The following is a 14,561-nucleotide window of genomic DNA, read 5'->3' on the forward strand; positions in this document are numbered from 1 at the left end:
TGTTGGGACAAACTCAATCTATATTATCCAAGCATTTTAAAGCTTAGATAGTAACAAAGGTAGATAATGCATTTTGCTAATGAGTTCATCATGTACTATTCAGAGACGATTTTGGAGAAGATGTTTTAAATATATCGGCTTAGTAAAGGAGAGCTAATGATTACATTTTAACTGTTACTTTGATTTCAGATGAAACATTTAAACACAGTGAGCCTGATTCTCGTTTACATTAAGACACCACTCTGGCAGTGTAAACAGGCCTTAGTGTAAATGAGGATCAGGTCCAGTATTCCTGTTGGTTTACATTTATGGGCCAAATCCCAGGATATCCATGGGAATTGTGTGTGTGTGTGTGTGTGTATTTGAGAGGTCAGTTTGGCTTCATACCTCCAAGGATTTCTTCACTCTGCTATGGAATGTGACTGTATTTCTTTTTTCAGGCCAAAACAAAGTAATAACATTCTTTTGAAACTACAGAGTATATTTAAGTACTCTGAGTGAAATCCTGGCCCCATTAAAGTAAATGGGAGTTTTGCCATTGACTTCAATGGGGTCAGGAATTCACCATCTGTTTCTATCACATACAGCTACATAAAATTAAGCAGCCAAGGAAAATATCTTTTGTAATACAGTTGGCAGGAGTTTTCACCCGAGTTTCACTCTGTGATTTAGGTTTCAAATGGACCCAAACCCAAAGCTACACTGAGCCAAAACCTTCAAGTTTTACTTTTTGGGGCTGAAACCATGAGATCCCATTAAATTATGCTTGGGTTCCACAGGAAACCACAAATAGACCCCGTTCTGCTATAGACTTCACCCCAGCTCACTAACCTGGTCAAAGGTGACACCATCTTCAAAGCTATAAATAAATCTGCCCCTCCTTCTTTTGTCAAACCCCATGTTCCCCCCATTCCCAGTCCCCTTTTCCAAAGCTTCCAACCTCGGTCTCCCTATCCGTCAAATTCTCCCATGTTCACTTTTGTGCCTTCTTCTGTGAAGCATTCTATGCATTATATGACATCCCTGAGCTCATCTGCAACGCTTTTACCTTGTCCACATTTTAGTCCCTCTTGAAGACCCACTTCTTCCATGCTACCTACAGTGAGACAAGGTCACTTGTATATAAATAGCATTTAAACTGCCTATTATGATTATTCCCCTTCCCATGACCTTTATCTACTTATTTGTCCTTTGATTGTGTGCTCCTCAGAGCAGGGACTATCCCTCTGAAGTACCTAAGTACCTTTTGGAAAGTACCTAAAATGTATATAGTAGGCACTACCACAAATGAGTAGTAGTAATAAGTTTTGGGATTAGTAATGAAATCTGTAACAAGGTGAGATTGTCACAGTTTCATTACAAGTCTCACACATTTTTAACCACTGCCTGCAACACCTGGGTACTGACCAGGCCTGGTGCTGCCTATTTTATGATAGTGGGGAAGATCACAAACTATAACTTGACAGAGACACTTGGTAGTTGAAATGCCTGTCTTATGTTTTTTGGGCCAGAACATGCCTTGGCCCTACATGGGTATGAAAGGCAGAGAGAAGGCATAAACATCCTCATACCCTTACAAAAGGGCTAGCCACAATCTCAGCCTTCCATACACCTAAGTAAGAACAGAAACAGAAGGAAAACAGCAACAAGGCTTACAGAATCTCATCAACATGCCACTCTGCAATGCCCCAGAGGAATTCAGTTTTGACAGATCTTCAGAATAGACAGACTCAAAGCAATATTTTGTAAGATTTCAAATTGCAAACAAACGCCGCAAAGATATTGGAGATATATAGGTATCTTCTTTAATTTATGCTTTGGGGAAGCAAGCAGAGTATATCTTTAAATCCTTTGACTTCACTGAAAACAGTCACAAAGATGACTATGAAAGGGTTCTGGCTATGTTTGATGCATACTTTATACCCCAGAGAAATGTGGTTTATGAAAGAGTACATTTTCACCAGAGAATTCAAAAAGCGGGGGGAAATGATGAATGTTTTATAAGAGCTATGCATACATTGGCTGAAAACTGTGATTTGGGGGGATGCAAAACATGAATATATCAGAGATAGGTTGGTTATTGGCTTAACAGAGAAACTTTTCAGAGCAACTACAACTGAAGAGAGATTTAACCCTAGCCCTAGCTATACAGAGAGCAAAGCAGTCAGAATAAGTCAAATGACAGAACAAAAGGCAGGAGCAATTTGAAAAACCTGAAACTAGCTTAGAAACACTAAATGGACCCTTGAGTGTTAAAAGTCATTATCATAAAACCCCTGAGGCAAGGAGAGAGAACTCCTAGGCTAAGAGGGACTAATTCCAGCTTACATGCACAAAATGTGAAAAAGTCATATCCCAAAAGATGACAAAAGTCCAGCCAGAGGCACATGGTATAATAAATGCATGAAATATAGACATTTTGCAGTAGTTTTCTGCACCAAAGCAGTCAGGGAGTGGGCTCATATTACAACAATCAAGAGCCATTGTTTCTGGGATCTATCACTTGAGATGACATAGAGCCTGCCTGGAGAGTGAAACTGATTATTCAAGACTATTGACTTTAAAACTGACTCAGGCACTGAGGTCACAATCATCTCAGAAGGGACTTATAATCACCTTCAACCCCTCCCAGAGCTGAAGTCACCTGACACAGCTCTGACTAGCGCTGAAGGTATTCTGAATTGTATGGGCCAGTTTACCATAGAAACAACTTACAAAGACAAAAGCTTTGCATTCAGAGTGCATGAGATCAAAGGATCAAAGACAAACAACTTTCTAAGTCACTGCGTATCAACAGGAGTGGGCCTAGTGAGAAAGGTGAAAACTCAGAGGATTTGATGATACTGGACTTTTGAAAGGTGATCCAGTACATCTTAATTTAAGAGACAATGCCGAACCATATAGTGTATAAACACCTCTACTGGAGAGATAGGAAGATATTAGCTACAAATTTATGCATATTCAGAGGACATCACGACCTCGTCATCGTGGACTATTTTTCCAGGTACTTGAAAGACAAAACATGTTGCAGTATCAAGAAACTGAAGGGCATTTTTTCCTCACTTCAGTATTCCAGGACAACTAGGACTGACAACAGACCACAATTCACTGCAGAAAAATGTAAGTAAGTAATTCTGAACAAAATATGGTTTTGATCATATTTGTAGCAACCCCAGTTACCCACAAGTGCATGGAGAGGCTGAGAGAGCTGTATAGACAGCCAAGAAAATCCAATAGCAGGAAGATTCATTCCTTGCTCTTCTGATCAACACCAATAGCAGCTATTGGATGTAGTCCAGCACAACTCCTGATGGGCAGATAACTCAGAATTACTGTTTCAATCTTGGAAAAGAACTATCTCCAAAGTGGCCAGGCATGAAGAGAGAAATAGCTAAATTAGATAAAAAGACTAAAATAGCTTTATGAACACTTTTACAACAGACATCACTCAAAGAACTGCCAGGTCTAGAACCTGGTGACTGTGTTTGTGTCAAATCAGATGGAGAAAAGAGATGGACAACTCCACTTGTCAAAGAAAAAAATGCAGTGCCCGGATCATACGCAATCAAGTCCGACAGTAGAGAGTTGCTGAGGAGGCTGGACAGGCCTGTGACCAGAGCGGACCCTGAAAACAGAAGGGTGTGCTGTCTGCCGGGTGCTAAGATAAGGGATGTGGACCTGCAGTTGAAAAGGATCCTAAAAGGAGCAGGTAAGAACCCTTTAATCATCCTTCACGTAGGAACGAATGACACGGCTAGGTTCTCGCTAGAGAGAATAAAGGGAGATTATGCCAGGCTGGGGAAGACGCTTAAGGAAGTGGAGGCTCAGATTATCTTTAGTGGGATTCTGCCTGTTCCAAGAGAAGGACAGCAAAGGGCCGACAGAATTATGAGGATAAATAGCTGGCTAAGGGAGTGGTGTTATAAGGAGGGCTTTGGGATGTATGGCCACTGGGAGGCTTTCGGGGACAGACAGCTGTTCTCGCGGGATGGACTTCACCTGAGTAGGGAAGGGAATAGACTTCTGGGAGGGAGGCTGGCTCATCTCATCAAAAGGGCTTTAAACTAGGAACTTGGGGGAGACGGTTGGGAGACGTTCAGGTAATCTCCACGCCAGATTCCAACACAGAAAAGGAGTGTGAGGAGATAAGCACAGACATAGATAGGGGTAGGGAATTGGACATAAGAAAGAGGGGGCGGATGGACAGCATGGGGTCCGTTCCAAATTGCATAACTAATGGGAGAAAGGATAGACAGCATACGGTAAGATGTTTATACACCAATGCAAGAAGCCTAGGTAACAAAATGGAGGAATTGGAGCTCCTGGTCCAAGAAATGAAACCTGATATCGTGGGAATAACTGAAACGTGGTGGAACGGTAATCATGACTGGAGTACAGGTATGGAAGGGTATGTGCTGTTTAGGAATGACCGGAAAAAAGGTAAAGGTGGGGGAGTGGCATTATATGTCAATAATGAGATAAAATGTAAGGAAATAATAAGCGATGGGATGGATAAGACAGAGTCTGTATGGGCAATAATTACACTGCATAAAAGAACTACTAGAGCCTCCCCTGAGATAGTGCTTGGGGTATGCTATAGACCACCGGGATCTAGCCTGGAGGCGGACAAAGAACTACTTAATGTTTTTAGGGAAGTAAAAACTGATAAGAACTGTGTCATCATGGGGGATTTTAACTTCCCAGATATAGATTGGGTAACAAATGCTAGTAACAATAATAGGGCTCAGATGTTCTTAGACGTACTAGCAGATGAATTCCTTCATCAAGTAGTAAGTGAACCGACGAGGGGGGATGCCATTTTAGATTTAGTGCTGGTGAGTAGTGAGGACCTCGTTGAAGAAATGGTTGTAGGGGACAACCTTGGCTCGAGTGACCATGAGCTAATTCGGTTTACACTTAATGGAAGGATTAACAGAAATGATACTGTAACTAAGGTTTACAATTTCAAAAAGGCCAACTTTAATAAATTAAGGCAACTACTTAGGGAAGTGGATTGGGCTAACATACTTAGGGATCTAAAGGCAGATGATGCCTGGGATTATTTCAAGCAGAAGTTGCATGAGATGTCTGAGGCCTGTATCCCAAGAAAGGGAAAACGATTAGTGGGCAGGACATTTAGACCTAGCTGGATGAGCGGGAGTCTCAAAGGGGCGATTAAGAAAAAACAGAAAGCGTACAGAGAATGGAAGAAGGGAGGGATCAGCAAGGAAACCTACCTTAGTGAGTTTAGAGCATGTAGGGATGCGGTGAGAAAGGCCAAAAGCTGTGTAGAGTTGGACCTTGCGAGGGGAATTAAATCCAATAGTAAGAGGTTTTATAGCCATATAAATAGGAAGAAAACAAAGAAAGAGGAAGTGGGACCGCTGAAGAATGTGGATGGAGTGGAAATTAACAGTAATCTAGGCATGGCACAATATCTAAATGAATATTTTGCTTCGGTCTTTAATAAGGCTAATGAAGGGTTTAGGAATAGAGGGAGTAGGACAGAGGGGAATAGAGGAGGGGGGATAGACATTACAGTATCAGAGGTGGAAGCCAAACTTGACCAGCTAAACGGGACTAAATCGGGCGGACCAGATGATCTTCATCCTAGAATACTGAAGGAACTGGCGCGAGAAATTGCGAGCCCCTTGGCGACAATTTTTAATGAATCTGTAAACTCGGGGGTGGTACCGTTGGACTGGAGAATAGCTAATGTGGTTCCTATTTTCAAGAAGGGGAAAAAAAGTGACCCGGGTAACTACAGGCCTGTTAGTTTAACTTCTGTAGTATGTAAGGTCTTGGAAAAAATTTTGAAGGAGAAAGTAGTTAAGGGCCTTGAGGTGAATGGCAATTGGGACAAATTACAACATGGGTTTACGAAAGGCAGGTCGTGCCAAACCAACCTGATCTCCTTCTTTGAGAAAGTAACAGACCTTCTAGATAAAGGAAATGCAGTGGATCTAATATACCTCGATTTTAGTAAAGCATTTGATACGGTTCCGCATGAGGAATTATTGGTTAAATTGGATAAGATGGGGATCGATGGGAAAATCCAGAGGTGGATAAGGAACTGGTTAAAGGGGAGACTGCAGAGGGTTGTACTGAAAGGTGAACTGTCAGGTTGGAGGGAGGTCACCAGTGGGGTTCCTCAAGGTTCGGTTCTGGGTCCGATTTTATTTAATCTATTCGTTACTGACCTCGGAACCAAATGTAGGAGTGGGCTGATAAAGTTTGCGGATGACACAAAGTTGGGAGGCATTGCCAACTCGGAGAAGGATCGGGATATTCTGCAGGGAGACTTGGATGACCTTGTGAATTGGAGTATTAGTAATAGGATGAGATTTAATAGTGAGAAGTGTAAGGTGATGCATTTAGGGATGACTAATAAGAATTTCAGTTATAAGCTAGGGACGCATAGGTTAGAAGTGACTGAGGAGGAGAAGGACCTCGGAGTCCTGGTTGATCGCAGGATGACTATGAGTCGGCAATGCAACGTGGCTGCGAAAAAAGCTAATGCGATCTTGGGATGCATAAGGCGAGGTATTTCTAGTAGGGACAGGGAGGTGCTGCTTCCGTTATACAAGGCGCTGGTGAGACCTCACTTGGAGTACTGTGTGCAGTTCTGGTCTCCTATGTTTAAAAGGGATGAACTGAAACTGGAACGGGTACAGAGAAGGGCAACTAGGATGATCCGAGGAATGGAAAACCTTTCCTATGAAAGGAGACTCGAGGAGCTTGGTTTGTTTAGCCTAACCAAAAGAAGGCTGAGGGGGGATATGATTGCTCTCTTCAAATATATCAAAGGGATAAATACCAGGGAGGGGGAGGAATTATTTCAGCTCAGTGCTAATGTGGACACGAGAACGAATGGATATAAACTGGCCGTGGGGAAATTTAGGCTTGAAATTAGACGAAGGTTTCTAACCGTCAGAGGGGTGAAATTTTGGAACAGCCTTCCAAGGGAAACGGTGGCGGCGAAAGACCTCTCTGGCTTCAAGATTAGGCTAGATAAGTTTATGGAGGGAATGGTTTGATGGGATTACATGATTCTAATCAATTAGGCAATAACGGCCATCGCTGGTAAAATGAGGGTCTGGCTAGAGATTCTTGCCTGTATGCTCGGGGTTCTGCTGATCGCCATATTTGGGGTCGGGAAGGAATTTTCCTCCAGGGTGGATTGGCAGTGGCCCTGGAGGTTTTTCGCCTTCCTCCGCAGCATAGGGCAGGGGTCGCAAGCTGGAAGATTCTCTGCGTCTTGAAGTCTTTAGATCACGATCTGGAGACTTCAACAGCAGAGCTAAGGGAAAGTGGGGGGGTCAGCTTTTGTGGCCTGCATCATGCGGGGGGTCAGACTAGATGACCATATTGGTCCCTTCTGACCTTAAAGTCTATGAGTCTATGAGTCTATGAACAGAAACCATCAATATCTATAGTTTGTTCCTCAAAGATGTCAGATGCAGAACAAGATGACGATAACTCAAGGGTTCCAAACCGACCATTGCCAGTCATTGCAACATGCCAGATAATCAAATTGTTATGCATTCAGGTTGTGTAATTAGAAAACCAGTACGATTCAAAGACACTTAACAGATTGATACGTACTGAACTTCAAAGACAGCATGATAGTGTAAACATTTTAAATGGCAGTAATGGAGAACTTAAATGGGGAGATGTAATGGAATGCTAAAAACTGTTTTATACTAGGTGCCACTGTGTGTAAAATATCTTATTTCAACTTCCGCCATACCAGCAGAGCATTAAGGATCTTATGATGAACACATGTGGTGTGTATAAGCAGGATCTGTGACTAGTCCATATCTGGTACCAAAGAACCTGACAGGCACAAACTCAGCCTTCTATACACATGAGTGCAAGGCTAGGGTCACTGAAGGAATGATATTGGGGAGAATGGAGGTACAGTACAGTAACAGCGAGGCTGGCTACAGAGAGGAATAAAAGGTGTATCCTCTTTAAGGATGGAGCAGAAGCTGCACTATTGCATGCTAGGGAGTCCTGGGAGGCCTTTTGCCTTGATCATAGAATCACAGGACTGAAAGGGACCTCGAGAGGTCATCTAGTCCAGTTCCCTGCCAGGACTAAGTATTATCTAGACCATTCCCGACAGGTATTTGTCTAACCTGCTCTTAAAAATCTCCAATGATGGAGATTCCACTACGTCCCTAGGCAATTTATTCCAGTGCTTAACCAACCTGATAGGACGTTTTTCCTAATGTCGAACCTAAACCTCCCTTGCTGCAATTTAAGCCCACTGCTTCTTGTCCTATCCTCAGAGGTTAAGAACAATTCTTCTCCCTCCTCCTTGTAACAACCTTTTATGTACTTGAAAACTGTTGTCATGTCCCCTCTCAGTCTTCTCTTTTCCAGACGAAACAAACCCAAATTTTCAATCATCCCTCATAGGTCATGTTTTCTAGACCTTTAATCATTTTGTTGCTCCTCTCTGGACTTTCTCCAATTTGTCCACATCTTTCCTGAAATGTGGCGCTCAGAACTGGACACAATACTCCAGTTGAGGCCTAATCACTGCAGAGTAGAAGAATTACTTCTTGTGTCTTGCTTACAACACTCCTGCTAATACATCCCAGAGTGATTTTTGCTTTTTTTGCAACAGTGTTACACTGTTGACTCATATATAGCTTGTGGTCCACTATGACCCGTTTTCTGCAGTACTCCTTCCTAGGCAGTCATTTCTCATTTTGTATGTGTGCAACTGATTGTTCCTTCCTAAGTTGAGTACTTTGCATTTGTCCTTATTGAATTTAAACCTATTTACTTCAGACAATGTCTCCAGTTTGTCCAGATCATTTTGAATTTTAATCCTATCCTCCAAAGCACTTCCAACCCCTCCCAGCTTGGTATCGTCCACAAACTTTATAAAAGTGTACTCTCAATGCCATAATCTAAATCATTGATGAAGATATTGAACAGAACAGGACCCATTCTGTGGTTTAAGCCACAGGAAGCCCATCAAGAGGAGGAAACTTCATAAATAGGGGTTATTTATCCCCACAATACGTGGCAAATTACAGGTAATCATTTCTAGAGTCTCAAGAAAACAAACCCTCAATTAAGCATCACCAACCAAGTTATTGTGATCATATCTGTGACTGTTTAGGTTCCTCAACCAGTCACTGTAGGTTAAAAATGAGATTTTGGGAGCCTTCTCTCACACAGTGAGAGCCCATATACAATAGGGCTACATTGCCAGTATTGAAACAAGAAAGTCTGACAGATGCAGGAAAATTGGGAGGGTAGGACAACAGGGCATTGACCATCTTTCTGGTCTTCCAAAAAATATACTAGAAGTAAGGACAGGCTGAAACAGCATTTGGGAATACACCTCTACCTCGATATAACGCCGTCCTCGGGAGCCAAAAAAATCTTACCGCGTTATAGGTGAAACCACGTTATATCGAACTTGCTTTGATCTGCCGGAATGCGCAGCCCCGCCCCCCCGGAGCGCTGCTTTACCGCGTTATATCCAAATTCGTGTTATATCGGGTCACATTATATCGGGGTAAAGGTGTATTTCATACATTAGATAAGGAGTGTTCGAGTCAGAGTTTCTCTGTAACAGATTGTATAAGGGAGCCAAAAAGGTTTAGGAAAATGTTCAATATGCATTACAGAGTTAGTTTATAAAGCCCACAAAAACTTGAGAAATCTCAGTGAACAAAGACCAATGTCAGACATGCCTCCATTTTAAGAATGGTTAAAGCTGCAGTTCAAAATTAAAAATAGTTACAAAATATAAAGCATAATGAATTAAAATGAACAATTAATAGTTCACAATGTTACAGCAAGGAAAGGGTAGCTCAAGGTTAAGTATATCAATAAGCATTTTTTCCATAACATTTGGTGTGGATAAAGAGAACAGATGGGGTTGTTTCCCAAACTTTTATTTTCTTTTACACTGGACAGGGGATCACTTTCCTTTTCTCAGAGGAAGTCTGTGTCATATTGACGCATAGACTGATAAATTAAGTAATTTAGGTCTAACCCAACAGGGAAAATTCTCTTTGATTTAACAAACGCTTTTGTAGGTTTCTCATTAGTGCATGGGATTTTCTGCTGGATGGAAGGATTATCTGGGGCTATGGATGGGTTTGAGCATTTGTAGTTCAAGCTTTTGTGTTTATGTTTCTCACTTGCTTTTTCAAGGCCTCAGGGAGCCATTTATTAGTCCAATATAATGTGCAATCTGGTCTGTGCACATTCCTCAATTCCCAGATGGTAAAAATACCATGAGACCACCCTGTTTCATCATTTTAACTTCATAAATGGCTCCCTGAGGGGGAGGAGGGGACCCTCATGAAAATACAACACAAATAAGACTTCTGAGATATTCTGGGTTATTTAGTTTCAGCAGGATCCTCAATGAGCAGTCACAGCAGTATTAGGATAGTGATTGAAAACACTCATTGTTTCTCCTTCCTTTTCCCTATGGCAAAGGCCCCTTACCCAAGGTTGCAACCCAGAACTAGGCTGAAGAATTAAAATACCTAAATTATCATTATACGTGAAAAACAATATGACAATCCTTAGCAAATTTTCTCTTTTAACGGACATTTTGTTTATTTAAATTTTCCCCTGAAATGTGTGTGAATGTACCTAACCAGAGATGAGATTTTGTATACATTTCAAAACACCAGCACATTTTTAAATGGCAAGGAATGTATGGAGCCTTACTACTCACCAATTTTAATCTCTGCAGAGGTATTCTCCTAGTGTCTACTGGTGTCCTCTCTGTGACATTGCCAAATCTGACTTCTGGAATGGCTATTGCACACATCACATGTGCCCACCTGCGAAAAGTGGCAAGTCAATAACACCAAAAAATTGTACAGAAATGTGATTAAAAACAGTGCACCCCTCAAATAAAACCAAACCATCAATCATTTAGTCCTTCCCTGTTTACATTTCTTTGCTTTATTTTATGAGCTGCAACAACAACAAAAAGGTCAAAATGCAAGGTCGATTGACAGTGTTTATCTTTAAGATTTAATTTTAAGTAGCATTAGACAGATACCTAAAAAATTGGTTTATTTCAGAGGTAGAAAGATCAGCACAACAAAATAAATGGATAATGCTGGAAAAGTGATGGCAGTACAATATACCATATGCCTTTTCTGCCACTCCAATACCACTTACATGTATGAGGCAAACTAGTCAAGACATTTTTTAATAAGATGTAGCAATTTAGTTTTGAAAATATTTGCCAGAAATGTACTGTTTCAACATTAGAGAAAAATCCGTATGTTAACACAAATCTATTGTAAATGCCCTTTCAAATATTTTCACTTGTTTTACAGAGTGCAAAGCTTTTGAAGTAGTGCCAACAATATTTGTACATATAGCCTACGCAATGTGTCATTTGTACAATTTACAGTTTAAACTACAGCACTTTGGATTAACCCTAATTAGATCTAAGTGGGTATTTTTAGTCAACCCCCATATTGACACTCACACTCACCTATCAAAGCACAGTACCCAACTACATTGTCAGGATTGTATGTTGCCAGGCAAACAGACACAGAGTTAGAACAGAACGAAGCAGCAGCATTATCACCCTCTCAGAATTTGGCACAACTGCACAAATAGCGGGATGGAATGCTCTTGGGGATGTCCTTGCCCTCATCTGTGAGTTGGACCCTTGTGATTGGAGAAAGCAATATCTGGGATCACGGCTCCTCATGACTAAGGAAACCAAAACACACCGCACTGCAACTGCAGGAAGTCAGCTGAATGGGACAAGAGTATGCTGCATCTAAACAGAATAGCTGCCGGTATGAGTTACTGACTGATTCTCCAAGTAGTGGTTCAAAATCTAAATAGACAGCCAAACAAAAAACTCCCAAACCTTTGTGATGATGACATTAAGATTGAGAGTAAAAACCAGGTAAGAACATCATAACTAGCAAAAAACTAACAAACCATAAAACCCAGGAAACTGTGTTAAATTTAAACACGAGTCGGTCTGGAAATTCACAGTTGGCTAACAAATCTACTTCGGCGTATTTGAAGAGTCGAATAAGGTTCACTGGGTTTGGTGAAGTCCTTGGTGACTTCCCCTAAGGCTTGCAGTTAGAGCAGGAGGGAAGAAAGTAATGAACCTTCCACAATTGGAAGGAGGGAGAATACCCCCACTCCTCAATTCTAATGTCTGCTCTTCTCCACCATCTTCCAATCCGCTGCCCCTCTCTATGCATCGTTATATAGTCTAGACATGAGAAAATTGAGGGGACATATGATAAATATGTAAAAGGTTGTTATAAAGAGGATAGTGATCAATTGTTCTCCGTGTCCACCAAGAAGTAATCAGGTTATTTTTCAGCCAGGGAAATTTAGGGTAGATATTAAGATAATTTCCCTAACTATAAGGATTGTTAAGCACTGGAATGGGTTGCCAAGGGAGGTTGTGGGAGCCCCGTAACTGGAGATTAGACAAACACCTGTCAGCGATGGTCTAGGGATAATCCTGCCTCAGCACAGGGAGCACCACTTGAGGTCCCTTCCAGCCCTACATTTCTATGACTCTGTCCTTCTTCACTGCCCCCAGTGCCCTCCTACTCCACTGCCCCTTCCAGCTCCATGCACTTACTCCGCTCCAATTCTTGCAGATCTCCCTGAGGTATGCAGGAAACGAAGACCTGAGACGGTCCACAAGGGCGGGGCTTAGGGCCAGCAAGGACTTAGGGGGAGAGATCAAATGGGGAACCATTCCTCCCTCCTGCACCATGATATAATGCTATTTCAGTCATTCAGATTTAAGAAAAATATCCAGAAAAGTGCAGTATAAATATAAGATAGATAAAAGTGTTGTGTGGTATGAAAGTGTGATTGGCATGAGTATGAAATGAGAGCAGTACTCCAAGTGATGTAGAGATGAGAGATTTATGCAGACCATCCCAAATGAGGCCCAATAAAGACTTTAGACCACCCCACACCCTCCTGGATAACAGATGGTTATACCACAGTTTACAGAAATATTGTTTTAGAGTTTTAATATTTTTATTAAAACTTTTTTTCATAACCACCTGCCTGTAAAGCCAGAGTGCCTTAATATCAGTTAGCTAAATATACAAGCCTTGGGGAGAGAGAAAAGTTATAAATAAAGTAGCTCTTCTATAAATCATCACGTCAGAGCTTTATGGTCTAACCTCTCGTAATCTACCAGGGGCTCAAAACAAGTGTGGTATTCACAAAGGGATTCACAGCTCCCCGATGGGGTGAAGCTCTAACTCGCCTAGTACTCCTGGTTCATTAATCCTTCAGTCTATCACAACTGTATAGTGCCCAACCTGCACCTCAAATCAGTATATATGGGTGGGGGGTAGATTCTATATTAAGCAGAAAAAATATACACATTGCCATATTGGCGGGAGCAGGTTGTTTTGAAGCTGCTTAGAGGTTTAGAATGGTAGATCATGTCCAGGAGAAGATGAATCTATGGACAGAGTGGAGATGAGGTGGTGAAAAGTCCATAGCAATGTAATTTATTATATGGACAAGGAGACAGAAGTTGAGGCTTGTTGTAGAGAGCTATTATTTCACAATTTTTAATGGACCAACAGTGGGATAGAATGCAAAGTTTCCGATTATGGGCATGATTACCCTTTTTGCAGCATGCATGATGGCAGTTTCCTCCAACAAATTAAAGCCAGTGACGTATGAATTTTTTAAATACTTTTAAGAAACTGTGCACAAAAGAGATATCTCGGTGTTTTCAAACCTGCTGTGTATGAACTCTCAGCATCAGACATCAAATGTAACTCCCGCAGTCCCAAAGTCATGGAGGCTCTTTCTGGACTGGCAGGAAAAAATGTTTAATGCAGTGGTTCCCAAACTTGTTCCGCCGCTTGTGCAGGGAAAGCCCCTGGCGGGCCGGGCCGGTTTGTTTACCTGCCGCGTCCCCAGGTTCGGCCAATCGTGGCTGCGGTTCGCCTCTCCACGCCAATGGGAGCTGAAGGAAGCGGCGTGGGCTGAGGAGCGTACTGGCCGCCACTTCCCACAGCCCCCATTGGCCTGGAGCAGCGAACTGCAGCCACTGGGAGCCGTGATTGGCCGAACCTGCAGACGCGGCAGGTAAACAAACCGGCCTGGCCCGCCATGGGCTTTCCCTGAACAAGCAGCGGAATAAGTTTGGGAACCACTGGGTTAATGGCTCTATTTAGGGTCTCCCCTTCCACAAGGGTTTGGAATGGGCTAGCCAAGAGGGCAGGAAAGCATCACCTGAGCAAGTGGGCAGGCTGGTGGGACTCAGGTAAGCCACTGGCCTCTGAGCGACTGGAGGAGGGTTTATAAACTCTGTCCTTAGAGCTTGAGCCTCTTTCCCTCCCAGGGGATTAGCATAGGACTGGGGTTTTTTGGTCTGCTCTGGGCTTCAGTTAATTGCTTTTTTGGGGACTGGGAAAGAATTTTTCTCTCACTGACAGATTAGCGGGGGCAGGATTTTTTTTTTTTAAATCTTCCACGCAGCAGCTGAGGGACCTGGTGGAGTAGATCAGGAGGTACAGCTCATGTTGTCACAATTTAGC

General features: G+C 42.2%; 1 protein-coding gene across 1 annotated transcript in view; it reads right to left on the reverse strand.

Annotated features, from left to right (window-relative positions):
• Positions 1–14,561, reverse strand: part of LOC113405360 (lysine-specific demethylase 4C-like) — a 390,365-nt gene that overhangs the window by 92,856 nt on the left and 282,948 nt on the right. Inside the window, exon 20 of the mRNA XM_026646511.1 lies at positions 10,721–10,829. Within this exon, the coding sequence (XP_026502296.1) occupies positions 10,721–10,829 (109 nt within the window). The remainder of the gene's footprint in view (positions 1–10,720; positions 10,830–14,561) is intronic.

The sequence above is a fragment of the Terrapene carolina genome, unplaced genomic scaffold, assembly GCF_002925995.2.
Source record: "Terrapene carolina triunguis isolate 2854851 unplaced genomic scaffold, T_m_triunguis-2.0 Scaffold35098, whole genome shotgun sequence".
In the NCBI taxonomy this organism is placed as follows: Eukaryota; Metazoa; Chordata; order Testudines; family Emydidae; genus Terrapene; species Terrapene triunguis.